Source organism: Gopherus evgoodei, chromosome 3 (genome assembly GCF_007399415.2).
Source record: "Gopherus evgoodei ecotype Sinaloan lineage chromosome 3, rGopEvg1_v1.p, whole genome shotgun sequence".
NCBI classification, from domain to species: domain Eukaryota; kingdom Metazoa; phylum Chordata; order Testudines; family Testudinidae; genus Gopherus; species Gopherus evgoodei.
In genome coordinates, this window is record NC_044324.1 from 124,951,051 (window position 1) to 124,975,810 (window position 24,760).

Genomic DNA, 24,760 nt, shown 5'->3' on the forward strand with positions numbered 1-24,760 from the left:
GCTTATGCCAGGGCTCCGGAGCCAGATGCGGATCTTCAGAAGTTAATATGCGGCTCCTTGTATAGGCACTGACTCTGGGGCTGGAGCTACAGGTGCCAACTTTCCAATGTGCCTGGGGGTGCTCACTGCTCAACCCCTGGCTCTGCCATGGGCCCTGCCCCCACTCCAACCCTTCCCACCCCCTCCCCTGAGCCTTGCTGTGCCCTTGCTCCTCCCTCCTCCCCCCCAGATCCTCCTGCATGCCATGATACAGCTGATTGGGAGGTGTGGGGAGGGAGGGAGGGGAGAAGCACTGATGGGCTGATGGGGGGCTGCTGATGTATTACTGTGGCTCTTTGGCAATGTATATTGGTAAATTCTGGCTCCTTTTCAGGCTCAGGCTGGCCACCCCTGGCTATGCCTTTAGTTGTTACTAGAAGGGCAATGTCATGCTCTGTATTGTCCTTGACTCCATAGAGCCAGGGGCTTCTTGTGGTAAACATGAGTTAACAGAGAAAAAGATTTTAATTGGATTTTTTTGAAGCCATTGATAAATGTAGGTCAGCTGATCAGCTCTCATGTTACCTTCCAACCAATGTGACTTGAGTGTGCGTATTTTTTGTTTTCCCACTTTCACAGATTGAGCTTTGAGCAGTGTGTAGTTTTGCCCATGATTGAGATGTTCAACAGACTGTAATAATTTTGAATGTTTAGTTTCTTGACCTCATTTCTAATCAAATGTTATCACATTCTTTCAACCCACATCTTCCACAAAACAGAGGTCCCTCCAAAACGTCCTGTTGCACAGCACTTACAAGTACAATGAGTTTTTCAAGATATGATCTGCATGTGATATTATAGGCCCTGATTGTGATCTCACTTCCCTGACTTTACACCAGAAAGTACATGTTGATTTCAGCTGAGTTATTCCTGACCCTCAGTAATGTAAGAATCAGGCCTGTAGTCTGGACCTTCTGCATTCACTTGTGGCTACTGTGAGATGTTAAGTATAAATTGGGTCTGAATCTTAGTCTACACTGCATGATATATTCCTAATTCTAGAATATTTTTGTTTGGTTTTTAGCTTCATCAGGCAGATGTGGTGGTGGTAGGCAGTACCAAACCTAAAGAGATTCCAGTCAGTTGGATAAGGCCTGGAACAACCATTGTCAATTGTTATCCTGACTTTTTATCAGGTAAGATCAGTTTAAAATTGTATACCACTTGAAAGAAGTGTATGGGATACAAAGGTAAGTACAAGATGTGGTAGAAAAGACCTGCAATGTTTAGAATAGGGCATTTAAAAATAAATGTATATGTATTGTGTATATGTATGCATGTATATCAGTTCATCCTTCCTGTACCTGATAATTATGAGCTTGGGGTTATGCATGCAACAGTTGATGAGCTTACTAGCTTAATTATCAGTATTATAGAATGTACCTTACTCCTGGGGGAATTCTGTGCCACTGCGCATGTGCAGATTTTATGTCCCCTGCACATTTCTTTGCTTCCCCATAGAAAAATGACTTTCTGATGGGGAAGCAAAGGGAAGCCACAAGAGCAGTCATGAGACCCTCCCAGCAGTATGTTTCAGGTGCCCAAGGCAGTTGGCAGAGAGGTAAATCACTCTGGGGCAGTGAGCGGGACTATGGAAGATTCGGCTGGTGGCTCCTACCCTGTGCTGGGCTCAGCAGCTAGTCCTGGCTGGGCTGGGGAGGATGGGACTTCCTCTTCCCTGGCATGACGTTTGGGGCCATGTCAGACCTACCTCTAGTTTTCTCCCCCAGCTATAGGAAGCTTTGCAAACTCCCCTGTGCTTACTGCACCTATCACTCTTCAGCTGCAGGGGGAGGGATCACTATACACGGAGCTGCTCCCCCATCCACCTGACCCCATCATACCCAGACCCTCCCACCGAGCCTCACCCACCCTCGATGAGCCCCACTCCCCCTGCACCTGGACCACCCTGACAAGCCACCCGCACCCAGATCCCCATCCTACCAAGCCCCACCCAGCTGCACCTGGATTCCTGCCCCACTGAGCCCCCCTTCCCCAGCATCTGGACACCTCCTCCACTGAGACCCCGACACCAAGACCTCCTCCCCCCGAGCTTTATCCCTGCCAAACCAAACCCTCCCCCCACTGAGCCCCAACCATCTTCACCTGCAGAATTCCATTACTGTTGCACCCAGAGCCCCCCACGCCCAGAACCCCCCACACTTGAAGCCACCCGCACCCAGATTGCCCAACACAGAACCCTCTCAACCCACACCTGGATCTCCTCACACTAAACCCCTCCACAGTTGGATCCTGCCTTGCTGAGACTGCCTGCCCACACCTTGTGCACCTGGGTTGGAGGAGCAGGGCTCCGGAGTGTTTCTGGGGCAGGCCCCGTCCTTGCACTGTGTCAGGGTTGGGTGCAGCCTCATTGCTGAGTCTGTGTCCCAGGAGGGAGCTTGCATAGTGATCTCCCATCTCTGTGCAGCCAGTGCCCTGTGCTCCCCAATGCCATGCTGGAACCTACACATTTATTTGACAAAATAAAATGTGCAGAATTTTACAATATTGTGCGTGGAATTTTTATTTTTTTGGCCTAACATTTTTTGGCGCAGAATGCCCTCAGAAGTAGAACAATTCCTACAAATTAGAGAGGTAAAAAACAATTAGGTCATTCTGTAGATCTGCTCCCACTATAGGATTGTTCCCTACTTATTTTCTAATGCTTTATCCAGTTTAGTTTTGTGCAGAAATACAAGGAAGAAAAAACTTTCTCAGTGGAAAGGGACCTCAAAACACAGCTATGTGTCAGCCAGAAGAGCACACTTCCATATAAAAGTCTACAAGAATAGATGGAAATTTGTCCCACATTGTACTTTCATTTACAAAGGCGAAAGCAGATGCCAAGTAATTTTTTTTTACTTAGGATAGTTTACACAGGAGTAGATACTTGGCCTGTATCGCCACTTTTACACCTACTGCCAATGTAACTCCACTGAAATCAGTAGCTCATTGAATTCTATTGATGTAAAACTAGTGTAACAGGCATCAGGCCAACTGTAAACTAAATTATCTAATTACTTAGTTAATTCTACTAAAAAGTTATATTTCTTAGTAGTTAACTTCACCATGTAATCATCCATGAAGTGGTAGAATTTGATTATGATATAGATGTGATTTTTTTTTTTTTTTTAAAGATGCCTGTGAGTGCTGGCCATTCTTCTTCTTCAATAGTTTATGGAAAAAAAGCCACAGAGATTATTTGTTTGATGATACATATTGAAGAGTTTGTAATTAGTTATCTAAGACTCTATCCTGCGAACACTTATGTAAATAACAGTGCAAATGTGAATAGTCCTATTAAATTCAATGAGACTACTCAGATGTGTAAAATCACTCACATGCATAAATGTTTCCAAGATCAGAGTTCAAAGCATTATGATGAAAATAAATTTGTTTATGCCATGCAGCTCATCTTATTTTTAGTATAGGAGCATTGATCCAACAAGCCTAAATTTCAAGACATTAAAATAAAAAAAATTAGTGCAAAGGTATGCTACAAAAATATTTGAAATTTTACTGAAACAGCTAGCTACTATAGGAGTAAAAGTGCATGAATTTTTAGGCATTGAGTCAGGATTGTAGTTGACCCTATTTGAATAACATCCCCAGAAACTTCTAATTGTCAACATAATAGTATTTAGAACTTGTATATCGGGATAAATGGATCTCACTTTTTGATGTCAAATCAATTGGCTTTTTAATGTAATCTCTGTAGTTCACAGTAGAGCAATGTAATAATTCCTGTTATAAGATATGTTGTCTCATACTCTCCCCAAGAACAAATTACTTGGCTTTTTAGTTTTTTCCACATAATTCTGACGATTGGTGGTCAGTACCACAGTGTGTACAAAACCAGCCATTGCTCCCAGATCACTCTTTGGTTTGTTTTTTAATTTAAAAAAAGCTAAATTATAGACATGAAATATATATTTAATTCTGTTTTTAAACAGAAAGTGAAAGCCTGTTTTTAAATCTATATTTAATTCTGTTTTTAAACAGAAAGTCCTATTGAAAGCCATAGCAGAGCTGGCAAGATATTTTCAGAAGGCAAATCCTGTTTTAAAATATTGTAGGAAACATAATAACCCAATACTATTTAAAAAAACAGAATTTTAAATTGATCCTGTTCAAAGCGTACTAGGGAACTTTTAGTGTGCAGCTGCAGGGTCCACATGGACAGTTAGTGTGCGGCATGCCAGAGCACTATAGATTTACACCTCAGCTTGCCATGCACTAACTTGTTATAAAGACTTGGGTGCGGGAGAGGGTGAAGGCTCCATCTGGTGGTGCAGGCTCTGGGATGGGGCTGGGGATGAGGGGCTTGGGGTGCATGAAGAGGCTCTGGGCTGGGGCCAAGGGGTTTGGAGTTCAGGAGGGGAATCAGGGCTGGGGCAGGGGGTCAGGGTGTGGGAGGGCATGTGAGGTGTGGGCTCTGACTGGGCAGCACTTACCTAGGTGGCTCCCAGAAGTGTCCGGCATGTCTGGCTCATAGGTGGAGGGGTCAGGGGGCTCTGCGCCCTGTCTATGCCTGCAGGTGCCACCCTCATAGCTCCCATTGGCCATGGGAACCCCGGCCAATGGGAGCTGTGGAGCTCAGGTTGGGAGCAGTGTGCGGAGCCCCTGTGACTGCCCCTGCACCTGGACATGCTGGTCGCTTCTGGGAGCTGCGTGGAGCTGGGGCAGGCAGGGAGCCTGTCTTAGCCTTGCTGCACCACCCACCGGACTTTTAGCAGCCCGGTCAGCAGTGCTGACTGGAGCCACCAATGTCCCTTTTCAACCGCACATTCCAGTTGAAAACCGGACGTCTGGCAACCTACCCTTAGTCTTGTGCTTCAATTCCACAATGGTACCTAATAGGATAATAGTCCTTTCCTTAGTCTCTAAGGTGCCACAAGTACTCCTGTTGTTTTTGTGGATGCAGACTTAACACGGCTGCTACTCTGAAACACAGGATTATTGTGAGGATAAATGCATTAAGAGATTGTGAGGTGCTCAGATATGGCAATGTAGTCCTTATAGGTAGCTGAGATAGATATGTAGAGTGCACTGATTTCAGTCAGACTTTGCATGAGCACATGTGCGTGTCTGCATAATCCAGCTGCAATTTTGGGACCGCAGATACATGCATACCTATGACATTTTTTGAGAGACAACACAGGATTTTAAAAAGAAAATGTTTTGTATAAACCATCTACAAATATCCATCTGTCTTCCTGCGTGTGTTTCACAGGAGAAATGCTGGAAGAATAGCAGAAACACATTTTACTATTTTTTTACTTAATGTTTGTTGAAATTTATAGAGAATGTATACATAAAAAACATTTGTCTGTATTGGACAGGAAGAATTCACTTAGCTGAATTGCAAGTTATTTAAAAGCCTGTTGTTAGGTAGTTGTGACATCAGTGAAGTCACAATCTTATATTTGATTTTTTACTTCAAATGCATATTGGAATCTTATTAATAGGTGTGCTTAAAGTTGTTTTAGTTTTTTTTCACACTTTAAAAATGTCCTATTTCTAACATTTGAGAAGCAGTGAAATGCAGCCTGAAGCAACAACAGCCATGAATTAACTATTATTTTTGCATGATGGTGGCTACATTTTTATCTCATGTGTAAACACAGTACACACTCTCACACACATGAATATTTTATTTCCCAGAATAAAAGATAAATACCAAGAAATTGCGAGGACATAATTTTCTTGTGTGATTCTGATGACATAAACTAGATGGATCTGAAGCATTCACTTTAGGTGATGGAATTTTCTTGGATGCAGCTTTTATTTTATATAATCTGAGGTTTGGCATACTCTTCATTTAAAATGTTTTTAAAAAGCAATTTCCATTAATATAGTATCCTGCTTATCTGTACTAATTCCTGTGGTATTACTTCAATAATAATAATAGCCTCTTCTATGGGATCTTGCTAATCTTTGAAAATCCCAGCCTAAGTACATATGTATGTAGTTGTGAAACTCACCCAGTTGGAAAGGAACTAGCAAGCTCTCTGCACCACTTAAACCCTGCAGTGAAACTACCTGGGGACACAGGCAGAGTCTGAATGAGGCAGCAGCTCTAACACCTCTGCACCCTGGGGTACAAATAGATAGGCCTGGAAGAGACCTTGGGGCAGGATGGAATCGGATGTACATTTATACTAAACTACTGGACCAAAACTCCTGTATAGGAGGCATGGAGAGACAAGGGCAGCTATTCCAGCCCATCAGTTAGAATATCTGCCGTAAATGAGATGTTGCAACAACACACTTTTTCCCCCTTTGTTAGTGTGTGTGAATTCTACCTCTCTGACTTCTAGTTCCATGCAAAAGCCAGATTAATCTGACTTTGTGTTGTAAGTACATGCAGGCTAAAAGAACGCTGTTGAAGGGAACTCTCCAAGTCTAATGTATATTTATACACATGCTAATCTCTGTATTGATAAAGAAGGCATATTAAGCCAAATCAAATAAAAACTTGCAATGTTTCTGTAAAGCACAGATGTCTGAAAGAGAGGGGAATTTAACTTCATCCCTCCTACTTCATTTGTTTTTCTGGCAAAAATCCCAGAATGGTCTCAATGCAGCCATAGTCAATTTATGACTGACAGAGTGTTATAACTTCCAGTAAATTGCAGAGGATTCTAGTCTAAAATTGTAAGATACCAAAAGATCTGTTTTAAAATAAGAAGTGTTAACACAAATGGAAGGTCTTTTAATGGTTTTTACTGTGTGTTTAGTGTTAGGAATATAATCTCTATTATTTAGTTAGCTTTGTCACTAAGGTAAAGGTGCTTGATGCGGTAGCATTTGAGAAAGTGTTAGAAGATTAATTGAATTAGGCTAAATGTGTATGTAAACAAGGTCTTTTAGTCTCTCAGTGACTTCAGTGTTCTAAGTAGGCAGGACATGATGAATAATAGCACTGGCTAGCGTCAAGCATTTTGTGGGCAGTTGGTGTGCAAATTTCTCCACATGCTTATGTCAGCATGCCTTTAATTCTGACCCACAATGTCCCTGATGTTCTAGTTCTGAGACTCTTCAAGAGTGAGAATTGTGCCAAATTGCATGATTGTTTTTATGATGTGCACAGATGGGGATTAGAAACAGACAACCTGACTGGGTCAGGGTTTGAGCTCTGGTTCCCTGAGGTATAAGGCTAATGAAGCAAATGCACTATTATTGTAATGCCTAGAGTCTGCATTCAAGATCAGGGTCCCACTGTGCTAGCTAAAGTTTAGATTGAAAGATGGGTCTTACCCTGAAGAAATCACTGGCAAGATATTAGGCAAGAAGCAGCAAGTGGGTTGAAAAAACAAACAAACAAACAAGGATAATGGGAACAGTGACAAAATAATACATTGACATCTAATCTGCTTCATGACCACTGAAAGGCATTGTCCTACAGGAAGCCAGCTGTAACCATTGAGTTGACTGTGCGGAAAGTCTGCATTAAAAGTAATATTGATGAAGGAAACATTAATGCCAGAAAACTTTGTCTATTCTGAGTCCAGATTATAAATCTGATTGGCTAATGGTAGTATTTTTTTATGATCATATGCATATATTTCTTAATTTCATTACCCTCTCCAAGTAATGACCTTGACTTTAGCAAAGCTTTTGATATCATCTCCCGCAGTATTCTTGCCAGCAAGTTAAAGAAGTATGGGCTGGATGAATGGACTGTAAGGTGGGAGAAAGCTGGCTAGATCGTTGGGCTCAACAAGTGGTGATCAATGGCTCCATGTCTAGTTGGCAGCCGGTTTCAAGCGGAGTGCCCCAAGGGTCGGTCCTGGGGCTGGTTTTGTTTAGTATCTTCTTTAATGATCTGGAGAACGGCGTGGACTGCACTCTCAGCAAGTTTGCAGATGACAGTAAACTGAGAGGAGTGGTAGATAAGCTGGAGGGTATGGATAGGATACAGAGGGACCTAGACAAATTAGAGGATTGGGCCAAAAGAAACCTGATGAGGTTCAACAAGGACAAGTGCAGAGTCCTGCACTTAGGATGGAAGAATCCCATTCACTGTTACAGACTAGGGACCGAATGGCTAGGCAGCAGTTCTGCAGAAAAGGAGCTAGGGGTTACAGTGGACAAGAAGCTGGATATGAGTCGACAGTGTGCCCTTGTTGCCAAGAAGGCTAATGGCATTTTGGGCTGTATAGGTAGGGGCATTGCTAGCAGATTGAGGAACGGGATCATTCCCCTCTGTTCAACATTGGTGAGGCCTCATCTGGAGTACTGTGTCCAGGTTTGGGCCCCACACTGCAAGAAGGATGTGGAGAAATTGAAGAGAGTCCAGCAGAGGGCAACAAAAATGATTAGGGGGCTGGAGCATATGACTTATGATGAGAGGCTGAGGAACTGGTATTATTTAGTCTGCAGAAGAGAAGAATGAGGGGGGATTTGATAACTGCTTTCAACTATCAGAAAGGGGGTTCCAAAGAGGATGAACCTAGACTATTCTCAGTGGTACCAGATGACAGAACAAGGAGTAATGGTCTCAAGTTGCTGTGGGGGAGATTTAGGTTGGATATTAGGAAAAACTTTTTCACTGGGGGGGTGGAATGGGTTAGCTAGGGAGGTGGTGGAATCTCCTTCCTTAGATGTTTTTAAGGTCAAGCTTGACAAAGCCCTGGCTGGGATGATTTAGTTGGGAATTGGTCCTGCTTTGAGCAGGGGTTTGGACTAGATGACCTTCTGCTGTCCCTTCCAACCCTGATATTCTATGATAATATGCGCAGGGAAAAGCAGACAAAAATCTTTTCGCTATTTGTCCAATGGATTGTTTCAAATATATGTAATTTTCCAAATCCTAACACATTCTGTAGCTTTTTGCGCAAATGGCACATTTTTGTGAGCTGGATTTGGTTTTCTTTGGATATCTAATATGTATACACTCCCACACCGCTCTTCCAGCTGCTGTCTGTTTAATATTAAGGAGACAGTGGTAGTTCGGTAGTGAGGTTGTTAAATTTGGAATACACATTCAGACCTAAATTTTTTTTTTGGATGAAGATGTCTCCCCAACATGTTTCTGCCCATTCTCAAAGGTCTCAGACTCATTGGTGCAATGTTTTCTTTTACAGGGGAACATGGTTATGGTCAAGATGTAAAGTACAGTAACCAGTCTGCTATAGATGCTGTAGGTCCTCTGACAATAGCAATGCGGATGCAGGTTAGTGTGACCCAAAACTGTGTAAAACTCACTGTGTTTACTGGGCTCTAGAGTTCACAGGCTATGCACTTACAGCTGCAATTGGACAAGTCTGGCAAATTTAAAAAGAGGGAAAATTATGACTTGCAGCTGCCTTAATAATATAATCAATGAAATGGTAATTTTGGGCCATTCATTCCTGTTTTATTTGTCAAGATAAAGGTAAATGAAGTACTGCAATCAAAATACTATAACAATAACAACTGTAACAAAGCATGATAAAGAGATTGGTAGATTGATCTATAAAAACAAGTTAGACGCACAGTGATGGTGAGGGAATTATAATTACGGCTGGCTGCAACCCAATAGTTTTATAAAGAGTTACTAATGTTTGTGAAGTTCTATGTAAATGTAAAGCCAGGAAAACTCATCTGTCTGAATCTCAAGTATTTTTGCCTCATTTTTTCACAGTCAAGCAAGTTTAAAGACCGAGCACACACTTTAACTTTCACATTTTTGGATTTTGTTTGTGTCATCGCAGTCATGCTAAAATAGTTTGGTGTTGATTAAAGCTTGCTTTGATTAATTTGTCAATGTCTCTAAAATGTTCTGATAATTAAAATGCTTTTCCTTGGATTTCTTCTTATAGAGAGCTTCCGTTGAAGTAGTAATATGTGTGGGGTTTGTATTTGCTTGAAAGAAGGGCTGTTGGATTACACTGGCACAACATAATATTAGCACACAGCCATTTCAGAAATTAAATGAATGTTTATCATGTGTAGCAGAATAATCTGAGTACCCTAGTTACCTACAGTTATAATACAGAGTTATGCTTATGTACTTATGGTCCTACTGTGCATACTAACCAGCCTGCTGCATATAGGTTCCCTGCCATGCTTACAACTTCCATGATCAGTAGAGCAGAGATCTGAAAAAGTTCTTTCCTTGCTTTATTACTACCACATCCACATTGGTGGTGGTGAAAACAGAGTAAGGAGCATTACTGCTTTCAAATGCATAGATGCTTTGTTCTCATACAAGGCTGGAATATAAAAGTAGTTTTTGAGTATGCAATCCAAGGGCATGTCTTCACTAGCAATGTTAAAGCGCTGCCAGCGCTTTAACATAGCTGTGTAGTTGCGGCACCAGTGCTGGGAGAGAGCTATAAAAAAAACCAGCACTATAAAAAACCCATCTCCACGAGGGGAATAGCTACCAGTACTGGGAGTGCGGCTCCCAGCGCTGGTGCACTGTCTACACTGTCACCTTACAGCGCTGAAACTTACTGCGCTCAGGGGGGCGGGTTTTCACACCCTTGAGCGAGAAAGTTGCAGCGCTGTAAAGTGCCAGCGTAGACAAATCCCTTTCATGTAGTTGTTCTATTTAAGGCCTTTCCATGCTTGAATGCAGCTGCTAAGAGTTGAATAAGTAAAGCAGAAAAGAGTGAGTCAGATTAGGAGAAAGAAAGAAAAATGCAGAGGTGAAACAAAAGGAGAGAAGGAAAATACAAAAGAGTAAAATAGTAAAACACACACAGGGAAACAGTAGTGGTCATAGCATGCATCCCACATATTGCAATGTTTTCACTGAGAATTACATGGGCATTTGATGTGTAGATGTGGGAGGAAGAGGAATCCTCTTCATTAGAGAAGGTGAGTGGAAGTCACAATTCCTCATTTTCTGTTGTTGAGCCATGGTAGAACTGAGTTTTTGGCTAGTCACTTAAGTGCTCTGTGTCTCAGTTTACCCGTGTGTAAAATTGAACTCACAAAGGTATTGTTAGAATTTATAAAGCACTTGGAGATCCTAGGTTGTTTTGTTGGAGCTTCAGGTATTTCTCATGATAACACCCTGGATTGCTATACAATGAAATGCAACTGTTGACAAGCTGCAAGAGCAGTAAGTATAAAATATTGCTCTGAAGGGAAATATCACTTCAGATGATTGCTATATGTTGGCCAAAGCCTGGGAAACAAGCAGCAACCAAGGGAACTATTTTCCTCTAAAAGGCAGTATATTTTACTACTCCCCACCCCCATCTAGTTAATATTAGTTTTGTTTATTTGGGATTTTTAAAAAGTATAATACCTCAAATTAAATTTGTTAATTTAAAAACACACACATCCTGCATCAACTGCCCCATTGCTCATAATTCTCAGCAGCTCAGCTGGGTCAGGCGTGGGTTGTCTCACCTTTGCCACATCAACCTTGGAGGAGCAACATTTAAAGAAGGCAGGCTGCAAGGCCCAAAGAAGTAAGTAATGCTAGAGGGACGGTCCTGGTGGCTTCTCTTCTTATGATGCCGTCTTCTTTGATGCACAAGCCCCAGCTTTCTCCTTCAATGCCAGTTACCTCCTCCTAACAGTGCCAGTTCGTTTAATTAGCTGGTTAAGGCTGTCATGTTGACCAGCTTGTAGGAAGGTACTGTATGTTGAAGGTCAATGATAATATCTGATGTCACATTGGAAGGAAGCAACCAGTTTTTAGTTTTATATTACGTGTCTATTGCTTGATGGGGCTTAAAAGGAAATTTCAAGGGTTAATCCATTTTCTTATCTTTTTGAGATGGAACAAACCAGCACTGAGGATCCAAGAGAGCCAGAGGAAGAGTCACTAAACAGTTGACACTTCTTTTGTAATTTAAAGAGAGTGGGAGAATCACTTTTGGGGTGGGGGTGGTAGAGAGAGAGAGAGAGAAGAAATAGTAAAATTCTGGCCTGGAGGAAGAATACCTCCAAGTCCTTAGCCAGAGATTTTAGTGCCATCTGTCCTGAATGACTGTGCTCTTCCTTGAAATCTTTGGTAAACAATGCAGTAAGAGTTTTTCTTTATTCCTAAAGACGTGGAATTGGAAGATCTTTATGTTGTAGGTATGCTTGTTACAATCCTTTGCATAGAGATTATTTTAGCAGTTGTAGCAGCAAAGAATCCTGTGGCTCCTCATAGACTAACATAGCATGAGCTTTCGTGGGTGAATGCATGCATCCGACGAAGTGGGTTTTCACCCACGAAAGCTCATGCTACAAAATGTCTGTTAGTCTATAAGGTGCCACAGGATTCTTATTCTGGATCTGTAAAAGCAGCAAACATGGCTACCTCTGTGATACTTTAGTAGTTATGATATCATATGTTTAGGCTCTATCTAACTGAAATCAAACTGTTGAACATTTATAATGCAACTGTCATATAGTGTTTTTCTTTTCTCTATGAAAGAACATGGTAAAAACCAGCGAGAAATGGATCCAGTCTCAGCAATACAGGGAGTGGAACCTCCATTGCTTGAAACTTCAGCTCCTCTCCCCAGTGCCCAGGTAATAAGATGAGCTTTGGGCAAGTGGTTTAAACATTAGACTGAATCTAATTATGTCTCTTTAAATATGTTTGCCTAGTATACAAAAGCAGCTATTCTGCTTATTTGCTTCTTCTGTTATGTGTCACTAAATATCCTGGTATTTAGCGTTAGTTATTTTTTATAAGTGGCAACCAGTTTGTGAATTCTAAAACTGAAAGGTGAACTGAAATAGTTCTCAAATCAGTGGGATCCCAATTCCGCAAAGTACATGAGGACATGCTTAACTTTAAGCATGCATGTAAGTCCCAGTGACTTCAAAGGCACCTGAGCTCATGCATAAGTGCTTTTCTGTTTAGCAATGTTTTCCTGAATTGGGGCCCAAAAATATGTTTGCAGATTTGAAGAGTTATAAATCCTTTCTTTTGTATAACCAAATTCTTTTCCATCAGTTCCTCTTTCATTTACTTGCCTATGTTCAGGCCTTTATGGATCCATGTTTACATTGCAACAACTGCTGACAGCAGGAAGAATGTAGCTCTCTGCTTTGCTATTAGTATAAAGGGGTGTGTGGGGAGGGTGGGGTGGATGTGCACTCCTATGTGAGAGAAACTCGAGTGCTTGAACCCAGGATATGGCAAGTAGAGTCTTTGAAAATGTATTCATTTATAATGTATATGAGTCTGCTGCTGAATGTATTGCATTTTTAACATTTAAGGTTAAAATTAGTACATGCTTTTAAAGAAGGCATTTCACTTCACCTTTAAATGTCTCTTGTTTTAATAATTTAATTGAAACAGATTCAGTTTGTAACTTAAAACAGATGCCAAAAGAACAAGCATTTTATAGAGTGTAGATAGAAAGAAAAAAGTTGATATCTTGGGGCTTTTAATGGGCAAATGTATACAATTTCAAACTTTTCATCCTTGAAAACCTCCCATTAAAAATATAGCTGAAGAAACAATAGATCAAACTGTTTCATGCCATGTGGCTGATGATGATAAAACTTCTACTAAAAAAAAATCCTTCTGCTTCTCTCCCTCTCCCCCATCACCATATATAAAATATGTTACCAGTGTTAGGGTTTCCATTTGTTTAATTACTGGAACTTTATGGTTGTATTTTTTTTCCTTTTAAATATACCGTTACTTGCTAGGGCGAAGGTATAAAATATTCTTTTACAACAATATACAATTTTATATGGAAACAGATGGATCTTTCATTAAAAACAAGTAAGAAAGAAGAATAGGAACTTAAACAGGGAACATTTCTTTTTGCTCTCAAGGATCTCTGTGGCATTAATTAGATTCATTTCCAAAGACACTGTAATAAAATTCTCAGTGTACATACTGACTAGATGTAGAGATTTCTTTCATCTTGTATTTTGTAAATTCCCAGTGTAGTGGTACACCATTACCAGCAGATATTTAACAAGTCGTCTTCTGACAGAAAACCGGGTGTTCTAATCTTTTTCTTTAGTATCAAATATGTAACATTTATGTATATTGTAAATATTAAAACTATTTAAAAACTGGCTATCTGTGTCAGATGTTGAAAAAAGTTGGTACATATGAATATATTTTAGTCCAGCTAACGTTACCAAAAATTTCTTCAGACTTAACATGTTGATTAAAAGTTATACTTTATTTCCCATGTTTCTTTCATCCAGAAATCAAAACAATACATTCAGCAACAAAAACAAAAATTGACCCTCAGACATTTTTTAGGTAATAATAAAATAAAGTTGTTTAACATAGGCATTATAAAGTTAACATCTATAGATTGGATAAATATGTTAAACTATTCTGAATGTAATAAGTGCAGTGGAAAATAAAAATATATAACTTAATGTTAAAGTTAGCAAAGGAATGTGCAGACATACATGAATGCAACTAATTTTTAATGCATGTAGAAAAGTACGATTGACCTTTCTAACTTTTTTTTAAAATAAAGTAAAATCTTTAAAGAGCTATGTTTTATACAGTGTTGTATGATATTTACTTGTGAGTTACTGAAACATGGAAGAAGAAATTATATTTTTGCTTTTATCTCCTTCACCACAAAACACATACACAAATTCCAATAAGACCAGTAGCTGGTCAGACCAAACTGCTGATGGAGTATCTAATTGGGAGTTGTACCAGATGGAGCCATTAGGTTAACCTTTTGCCAGTAGACATATTGTAAGGCAATCAGAGGAGACAGTGAGGGCCAGATCCAAATCCCATCAAAGTCTATGGAAAGATTTCCAGTGACTTCACTGAGCTTTGGATCAGCCTCTAGATTCCTCACCCCTCTGTGCTGCATGCTACAGCTCTCTGTGTGACAGTTTCTAACTGGATTAAAGTTTCTCTGCCCCTTTGATTTATATTCCCTTTAAGTGAGGATCCTGCCTCAAGCGCTCAGCCTGTCCCTTATTGCTGTTTCTAATGCTGAATTTCAAGTATGCTAAAAACCAAGAACAATTAGCAATGAAAACTGAAGTATGAGGTAAAGTATCAGAGGGGTAGCCGTTTTAGTTTAGATTTGTAAAAGCAGCAAAGAGTCCTGTGGCACCTTATAGACTTAACAGGAGCATGAGCTTTTGTGGGTGAATACCCACTTCGTCGGATGCATGTCGACATGCATCCAATAAAGTGGGTTTTCACCCACGAAAGCTCATGCTTCAATACATCTGTTAGTCTATAAGGTACCACAGGACTCTGCTGCTTTTGAAGTATGAGGCTTAAGCTGTCTGGAAAAACCTGCAAGTAGCCCTGAATGCAAAATTCAAAGATTCTCTCTGTTAATAAAGAAGGAAGTTGTCTGTTTCATAAACTACACTTAAATCCTATGACTTCTGTATGAGGCGAGATTAATAAGACTGGGACTTTTCAACTTGGAAAAGAGACGGCTTAAGGGAGAAATGATAGAGGGCTATAAAATCATGACTGGTGTAGAGAAAGTAGATAGGAAGTGTTGTTTACTGCTTCTCACAATACAAGAACTAGGGGTCGCCAAATGAAATGAATAGGCAGCAGGTTTAAAATAAATAAAAGGAGATATTTCTTCACACAACACACAGTCAACCTGTGGAACTCTTTGCCAGAGAATGTTGTGAAGGCCAAGACCATAATAGGCTTCAAAAAAGAACTAGATAAATTCATGGAGGATAGGTCCATCAATGGCTATTAGCCAGGATGGGCAGGAATGGTGTCCTTAGCCTCTCTTTGCCAGAAGCTAGGAATGAATGACAAGGGATGAATCCCTTGATGACTCCTATTCTGTTCATTCGCTCACGGGCATCTGGCACTGGCCACTGTTGGAAGAAAGGATACTGCGCTAGATGGACCTTTGATCTGACCCAGTAGGGTCATTCTTATGAAGAAATAAAACCTTTTCCTGTATAGGGTTTCCTCTATAGGTATAAGGGTGATGCATTTCTGCTCAGTAGTTGCTTCCAGAATGAACAGACCACACCGGGCGTAGGAGACTTTGGTTTTGATCTCAGCAGCAACTTTTTTCTATAATTGCATATACCTATAAGAAGAAATATACCTAGGTTCATTAGGAAAGCATGTGATGGTTTTCTGGATGCTGATTATAATCATCTGTGTGCTAGAAATATTGAAAACTGTAGGACCAGTCTCCCTCAGCTGTTTAAAAAAAAAGTAGTAGTTGTACTAGCGTTCACTGCGCAGTAGACACAGATGGATGCTTAGTAATGTTTGCTGTCAGAAGCATTCTGGAGAATATTTGTTGACAGAAATAATTAAGTGGGTAGACATAAACACTTAAAAAGCCTTGTTTATTTCTACCAGTTATAATTAAGTTGTAAATGCGAAATCATTGTAAAGTCTTTCCTTGCACCCATCTTGTTAATAGAGGAGTGATCCTATTGTATTAAAAAATAACTACATTCTATTGGATGTCTCCATTTATATGTAACCTCCCTAGTAAAAGGCTTTCTGTTTGTATTAAAAAGCTGTTTTTCCCAAAGGTTCTAAAGAGCTGTTCAATGAAGGAATGACAACAGCAGTTATTTTGCTTAGGTAGATCAACTGAAAACTTAACTTGATACCTAAAACGAGATTTCTAAGCTAAGCCTATAAAACTCGTTTCACTTTGGTGTTTTATTCCCAGGTCTATAATGGTACATTAAGCCAGTTTTACTGAAGCACTGTCCTCGCTAGCAGAGATGCATTATAATACTCTCTAAGATTTGGCAAGAGATGGAGAAAGGAGATTCTATAGAATTTGTGTGGGAGTCACCTCTGTCAGGAGAGATGAAGGAAGTAGAGAGAGCTTAGGGCGCTACGAGGAATGCAGGAAGTCCATGTTTAAGTTGTTATCTCTCAAGTAACAAAGGACAGTAAAAGTCTTTTAATACACAATTCTGTATAGGAATTTCAATATCTTAAAAATGAAATAGTTGAAAGAAAATATATTGCCAGCCACACTTCTGTTTCTCTTTCTGCTGCTCCGCAGTGTAATCTTACACATCTGTATGGTGTCCCAGCTGCTGAAATTTGCATGTCTCACTCCCTTAAATAAACCAGATTCAGCTTTCTTTAAGTATATATTTATAGGGTTTGATGCAGAAAAGCATAGAAAGACTGAAACTATCCTTTATGCAAGAGGTTTCATTGGTATGCACTTCTGTTTAGAGAGAAGAATTGATGCAAGGGGAGAGAATGCATTTTAAGAGGAGGAATGAGTAGAAATGGTCTGCAGCTAAATAGTCATGTATTGTGATTCTGTAACATCTCACTAGGTAGGGTCAGAATGGGTTAGTATGTGGATTGGAGACCTCTGGAAAGACACCTCACTGCTGCAGGAAATGTTGATGATGATTAATTAAGTGGTATACTTCTCTGAAAAAGAATTGAACAAATGACCCAGTCTAGTGTTTAATGAGTGAGTTTTAACATTAGTCCTTATTCATGTGCAGATATTAAAGATTCCATGGCATTTCTTTTGCAAGGCTAGGCCTGTTAAGTTTGATGTTAAATCCCAATTTGGTTTATGATGTTGACCTAACCCATAGTAAATTCTCTGCAGTTTGTGTGTTACCTTGTTCTTCTTTCCATCTTATCTTTACCTGTTGTATAGTGTTATGTGCAGTTAAACAGACACTGTGTGCTGTCCCACATATAGTTGTATTTCAGTGGTAGGTGAACTGATCCCTGTGTGTGTTATCTATCTCCTTACATTACCTCATGGGGTAGTAGTGAGGCTTGAAGTTTGCTTTCACATTCTTTGATGTGTAAGTTTATTTGTATGAGTGCTAACTACAAGTAATGTATGTGCTTTGCAGTAATGTGCACATGTAAATGCTGAAATGTACTGCTATAGAGGATGAAAAGAAACTGACAGAAAAATCCATTTCTAAGTGACATTCTTGAATATCCAGCAGACGCTGATTAGTCTGATATGAAGTCATTGTGTAATATTTGGACCCCAATTAAAGAAAAGAATACAATGAAATGTTAGTAAACATTGCTGGAGGGGGGCGAAGAATAGATAACACAACCATGTTTTCCAATATTACATTAGGCGTTGGCTAGTATTTAGGTTCAGATAACAAAATCTGGGAGAAGAGATCATAAAGCGGTTACAATAACTTCATTGTTGCAGTGTTTGCTGTTATTTTGTGTTCTGTCATCGACCACCTAAGCTGAGAGAAGTCTCTTGGCTCTTATTTGTTTTCTTTTCCAGTGATATTGAGATTTCCCGAGGACAGAGTCCAAAAGCTGTTGATGTACTTGCCAAGGAGATAGGATTGCTTGCAGATGAAATTGAAATCTATGGCCAAACCAAAGCCAAAGTACGTTTGTCCCTGCTGGAAAGGTTAAAGGATCAAACAAATGGAAAATACGTTCTAGTTGCTGGGTAAGAATATACACTAAGCTTCCCCCTTCCCCGCTCTCTCTCTCTCTGCTAACACAAACATGTGACTCATATCTTTTAATTTACTGAATAAATTGCCCATTATAAACTTGCAGCACTTGATGCATTATGAAAGCAAGTATTTATTTTTCCCCCTTTATTTAAATAACCTTTTTTTTCCCCCCTCAAGATGGGATTTACAGAAATTATGTATATTTTATGGAAGGTAGATCAAGTTAAGCTTTTTAAAATGTCTTTTATAACTATTTGATTTTTCTTGACTCATCAGCTCTTAAAGTATTTGACTCAGAAGTGCAATCACTTTGTCAGTACTGTGGCTGTTTATAAACAATTTTTAATGGAAGCTACATGGTAATCTATTGGTATTAATGGTAAATACTTTTTTTATTGAATAGCAAACTGCATAGTTAAATAAAATCCATGTTTTTTCCCCTAAAATGTAGACATGTCTCCAGGCAGGCTTATCCTACTCTCTGTTCCCATGATTATTTTAAAATGTTATGCTTCATCTAGAAATACTGTCTCCTTTTCTCACACGCTTTCCTTTGCCTCATTTTCTCACCCACTTAGAAAGAAAATATTTTCTCACACACCTGCTTTGTGAAAAGGAAAGTTCTTCACATGTGCACTTAATGTGCAACCATTTTCATGAAACATTAGATTGAAGCATGTCCTTTGCTTTCTTTTTACAACAAAAGCCCATAGTAATGCACTGGTGGTTTCTTTACTTTGTGAATTGATAAGTTTTAGGTTGTTTTCATAAAATTCTCTAAAGACTATTTAGCACCTTTTTTTCTGGTAACTAAGCATAGTATATATAAAGGGTGCAGGGAAGAATGGAAGATCTAGCAAACTTTTTTTCATTGCCAAATGTAATCCAGTTCCAGTGACATTCTTCTTGTTGTTGTTTGGCAGTAGTGCAACAAAATTGGGAAGTTAAGATTTCCAGATGGTCCAGAGGAGAGAGCCATTCTTAGTTGCCTTTGTCCTGCCAATCCCTTGATCAACTAGTGTCTTCCATGCTAGCACAAACAGTTAACTTTTGCACATTCTTAGTGGGAAATCTGGATGCCTGGCATCAGTTCAGTGAATTTCTATCACGTCAATCTGTCACCCAGAAACTTGCGAAGTTGTCATCAAGGCCATCTTGTGGAATTACAATTTACAGAAATATTCCATGTTTGAAGGTTCATTGAGAGCCTTTCTTTGAAACACAAAAGCAACCATGTATGTCTATTGGGCTACATTTTAAATTTTAACTGCGCAACAAAATAAAATAGAAGCTGGTTCAGCCATGGGGTTGATGATGAGCAAAATTGTTCTACTCTTTCAGGTTCTAAGTTGCTACTGCATGATTTAAGCACTGTGCAGCGGGGGAAGGCTGTTCCCAAACCCCAGAGGAGTGGAGCTTCACACAAGCACAGATTTAGAAGTATCTTAGGAGGGAACATGGATATGATGCAGAACTCTATCCAGATGGCTTTTAGGATGTGAGGAACTGCCTCCTGTAAGCTTTCTCTTTTCTACATCGTTCTTCCTATTCTATCTCCCAATCTGCCCTTTTAAGGGCAGCAACCTAGGAAAAAGTGCAGTCATACCCTGAATGCTGCTTTGTGGGGGAGAGAGAGAAATTATAGAATCGTAGGACTGGAAAGGACCTTGAGAGGTCTTCTAATACAGTTCCCTGCACTCAAGTCAGGACCAAGTATTATCTAGATCATCCCTGAAGAGTGTTTGTCTAACCTGCTCTTAACAATCTCCAGTGACAGAGATTCCACAACTTCCCTAGACAATTTATTCCAGTGCTTAACCACCCTGACAGAAATTTTTGCTAATGTCCAACCTAAAGTGCCCTTGCTACAATTTAAATCCATTGCTTCTTGTCGTAGCCTAACAATTTTTCTCCCCCCTTGTAACAACTTTTTAAGTACTTAAAAACTATTATCATGTCCCTCCTCAGTTTTCTGTTCTCCAGACTAAACAAAACCAATTTTTTAATCTTCCCTCATAGGCCATGTTTCTAGACCTTTAATCATTTTTGTTGTTCTTCTCTGGACTTTCTCAAAATTGTCCACATCTTTCCTTAAATGTGGTGCCCAGAACTGGACACAATACTCCAGTTTAGACCTGAGTAGGTCGGAAGAATTACTTTTCATGTCTTGCTTACAACACTCCTTCTAATACTTCCCAGAATGGTGTTTGCTTTTTTTGCAATAGTGTTACATTGTTGACTCATATTTAGCTTGTGATCCACTATGATTCCCAGATCCCTTTCTGCAGTACTCCTTCCTAGGCAGTCATTTCCAATTTTGTATGTGTACAACTAGCTGAACCTTCCTAAGTGGAGTACTTTGCATTTGTCCTTATTGAATTTCATCCTAGTTACTCCAGATCATTTCTCCAGTTTTTCCAGATCATTTTGAATTTTAATCCTATCCTCTAAAGCACTTGCAACTCCACCCAGCTTGGTATTGTCTATAAACTTTGTAAGTGTATTCTCTACACCATTATCTAAATCACTGATGAAGATATTGAACAGAACCAGACCCAGAACTGATCTCTGTTGGACCCTTCTCAATATGCCCTTCCAGCTTGATTGTGAACCACTGTTAACTACCCTCTGGGAACAGTTTTCCAATCAGTTATGCAACCACCTTACAGTAGCTCCATCTAGGTTTTATTTTCCTAGTCTGTTTGAGACGGTCATGCAAGATAGTATCAAAAGCCTTATTAAAATCAAGATATACCACAGCTGCCACTTCCCCTCTATCCACGAGGCTTGTTACCCTGTTGAAGAAAGCTATTACATTGCTTTGGCGCGATTTGTTCTTGATAAATCCATGCTGTTTATCACCTTATTTTCTAGGTGATTGGAAATTGATTGCTTAATTACTTGCTTCATTATCTTTCTGGGTACTAAAATTAAACTGACTGGTCTGTAATTCTCTGGGTTGCCCTAATTCCCCTTCTTATAGATTGGTACTATATTTGCTCTTTCCATTCCTCTGGAATCTCTCTCATCTTCCGTGTCTTTTCAAAGATAATCTCTAATTGCTCAGATATCTCCTCAGTCAGCTCCTTGAGTACTCTAGGATGTATTTCATCAGGCCCTGGTGACTTGAAGACATCTAACTTGTCTAAGTAATTTTTAACCTGTTCTTTCCCTATTTTAGCCTCTGATCCTACCTCATTTTCACTTATATTCATTGTTAGATGTCCAATTGCTACTAAACTTTTTGGTGAAAATTGAATCAAAAAAGTTATTTAGCACTTTTGGTATTTCCACATTTTCTGTTTTTTGTCTCCTCCTTCTCTCCCCCCCGCCCCACACTAGAGTAAAAATAATTAACCTCAGCAGGGAGCAGTGGAGGTGAGTCCTCTGAGCAGGGTAGGAATGGCTGTGCCCCACGCAGCCTATCTGGGCCCAACAGGCTCAGATAAGAGGAGTGGCAGGGCAGGGTCAGTTGCTGCTGGGAGCCCAGGGAATAAGGACTACATCCCTGGAGCTCTGAGAGAACTAAGTACTTTGGACAGAGCAGTGGCTGGTTGCTGGGACTGAGCAGCTGAGTGCCCTGAAATGAGAGCAAAGAACATGCTGGGGCCAGGGGGAAGTGTCCAGGGAAAAATAGCATCCTTGACAGAGGTTAAAGAGGTGCAGCAGGATGCTGCTATTTACCATGCCCCTGTGATGGGACCTGCAGTAGTAGATGGGTCCCTACCTCTCGCCACTGTATTTGTAGAATGTTTTCTTGTTACCCTTTATATCTCTAGCTAGTTTAATCATTCCAGACATGAAGGAAGGATGGCAAAATAGTGAGTAGACCAGATATGGATCTGAGAGCTTTCAGGAAAATGGTTCAAAGAGGTGTATATAATATTTTGGCAATATTTTAGCAATAAATAAATTGTCCCTATGTGCAATTGCATAATTGAATTATGCAGTGGGTCCCTACATAGAGTAATTTGTATGAGGCTATTGTAACATTATAGTAACAACCATTGTTACATTACTCCTGACAGCATTCTGTGCAGAAAAATTAAATTCTGTGCCAAAAAAAGACAAAAATTCTGTGCACCATATTTTAACATTCTGAAAAATTCTGAAAATGTTATTTGTCAAATAAATGTGGAGGCTCCAGCATGGCATTGGGGAGCACAGGCTCCTGCTGCAGCTGAGGAGCTATGGGTGCAGAAAGGAGGAGAGTTTGTAAAGCTTTCTGCAGCTGGGGGGAGAGATCTGGGGATGGGTCTGACCAGGCCCCGTATGATGTTTAAGGGAAGAGGATGTCCTGTCCTCCACAGCCCAGCCAGGGCTAGCAGCTGAGCCCGGCGCAGGGTAGGAGCCACAGCTGGGTCTTCCTCAGTCCTGCCTTCTGCCCCACAGTGATTTACCTCTCTGCCGGCTGCCCTGTGCACCCAAGACACACTGCTGAGAAGGGTTGCATGACTGCTCTTGTGATTTCCCTTTCCTTCAAGTCATTTTTCTGCAGAGAAGAAAATAAATCTGTGGGAGACAAATTCTGTGCATCCACCGTGGCACAGAATTCCCACAGGAATATTACATAAGGATTAGCATAGAATGCTTCCTTACTGAGGGGTAGCATGACTGTAGAACAAGGGTTCTCAAACTTCACTGCATGTGACCTCCTTCTGACAAAAAAAATTACTACAGGACCTCAGAACGTGGGGGGGATCAAAACCTGAGCCCGCCTGCACCCTGCTGTTCGCAGGAGGCAAAACCCAAGGACTTCAGCCCCAGGCTGGGCGGTGGGGTCATACTTCAGTCCCAGACCCCAACAAGTCTAATTCCAGCCCTGATGACCCCGTTAAAACGGGTTCACAACCCACAGTTTGAGAACTGCTGCTGTAAAATATTGACCAATTTTTTATGACCAGTGCCAGTAGGTTTCTTAGATGTGATTTTTTTTTTAATATATTTAAAATGTACTGCTTCCTTGTTTGTGATCTTCTCAATAATGAGAGTGGGAATAGAGTTCGGGGTTCCACACAGTTATTTGCTCAGTTATCTATAACTGATAATAATGTGAGGAAAGTGGGCAACAATGCCTGTTGCGGGGAAAAGGCCTTTCAGGATGGTGAAAGAACAGCACAGAATTGGAGAAGCTGGAGTTGAAAATGATCTTGTCGGCCATCTGGTTCTTTCCCCTGCCAGGACAAGATTAACAACAACATTTTTATATTGGATTTTTGTGTTTACTTTGAAACCAACGAAAAATACAAACAGCTTTAAAAGGCTGTAGTTTTGGCCACTGGAGCAATTGTGCTAAAATGGCTTCACAGGGAACTGTTGCAATTTTTCTATTTCTGCATTTATGGGTTACTCCAGTTTATGGGGAGGAGTTAATTATGCATACTGTTCATCATTTCAGAAGCCAAGTTGATTTTCTGTATAATCTGTTCCTCAATTTGCTGTACATTATACATTTCTTGGTTATGTTTCTGAACTTTTATACCCAAAATGCCATGTATCAAACATAATTGTTTCACTTCCTGTGGAAATGATATTCTGATGTAAATGCACAGGTTTCAGAGACCTACTCAGAAAAGAAACAGTTTAGTCCATTGCTGTGTCTTCTGGAGGTGTTGGGTGCTGGAGATACTGAACATTGTCCCTAATTTCAGAAAACTCTCCAAATGTCAGATGTATAGAAATATTAAGTGCCAGGCCCAATTTGGATAGCTGTATGCAGGATTTAATCAGTTGCCACAAGCTGGTAAATCTTTCTTGCTCGCACTTTCATTTAATAGAGTCCCACATCCCATCCATTCAGAATGGAAACATTTCAAGACCATGTAGCTCAGAGTTGTGTGAACAAGCGCTGTACAACAGCAGCAACTTTACATTGTACATCAGTATCACCAGAACCAGTGATACTGAGGAGTTAATATCAAGAAAGCTAAGCAAAAAGTCCCCATTGTAGTATCATCTGAAAATGTGTACAGTAAGTTTCTTGCTGGGTTCTTACAATACCCTTAACTGTGTGGAGGTTACAGCTGGTGCAGTGTATCATCTCACTGTTTATATGTTTATTTTTTCTTTCAGTCAGACCTCATGTGGCTTTCCCACAGAAATATTTCCACTATAAGTTGAATGTAGTACATGTAAAGACAAAAGATAAATACTTGCAAACTTCTTCTTTATGATCATATTTTGAAAAAACAAACTTTCCAAAGTTATGGAAAATTTCATATTTTGCCAGGAAATTGGTGACCCGATGGTAGCAGGGGAAATAAGTATTATAAGAAGAATAATGATTATGGGCTTTGTATGTTTGTATTCAAAAATCTATTAAAGGAAAATTCAAAGAAGAATGTAAACATGAGCATGAGTCCACTGTATCTGAGTAAAAATGAGTATTTAAAAT

At 40.0% G+C, this 24,760-nt stretch overlaps 1 protein-coding gene across 11 annotated transcripts in view; it reads left to right on the forward strand.

Moving 5' to 3' along the window:
- Positions 1-24,760, forward strand: part of MTHFD1L (methylenetetrahydrofolate dehydrogenase (NADP+ dependent) 1 like) — a 286,291-nt gene that overhangs the window by 23,093 nt on the left and 238,438 nt on the right. For 8 of the 11 annotated variants that reach the window (XR_003999635.1, XM_030556574.1, XM_030556572.1 and 5 more), the window contains exons 8-11: positions 1,064-1,175; positions 9,129-9,217; positions 12,410-12,507; positions 18,183-18,356. Coding sequence is in view for 10 of the 11 variants with exons in the window: in XM_030556574.1 (XP_030412434.1) it covers positions 1,064-1,175; positions 9,129-9,217; positions 12,410-12,507; positions 18,183-18,356 (473 nt within the window). In the remaining variant the exon portion in view is untranslated. Of the gene's footprint in view, positions 1-1,063; positions 1,176-9,128; positions 9,218-11,355; positions 11,451-12,409; positions 12,508-18,182; positions 18,357-19,707; positions 19,995-24,760 lie in introns of those variants that run through there. The other 3 variants (XM_030556580.1, XM_030556581.1, XM_030556579.1) reach the window with 3 other exon arrangements.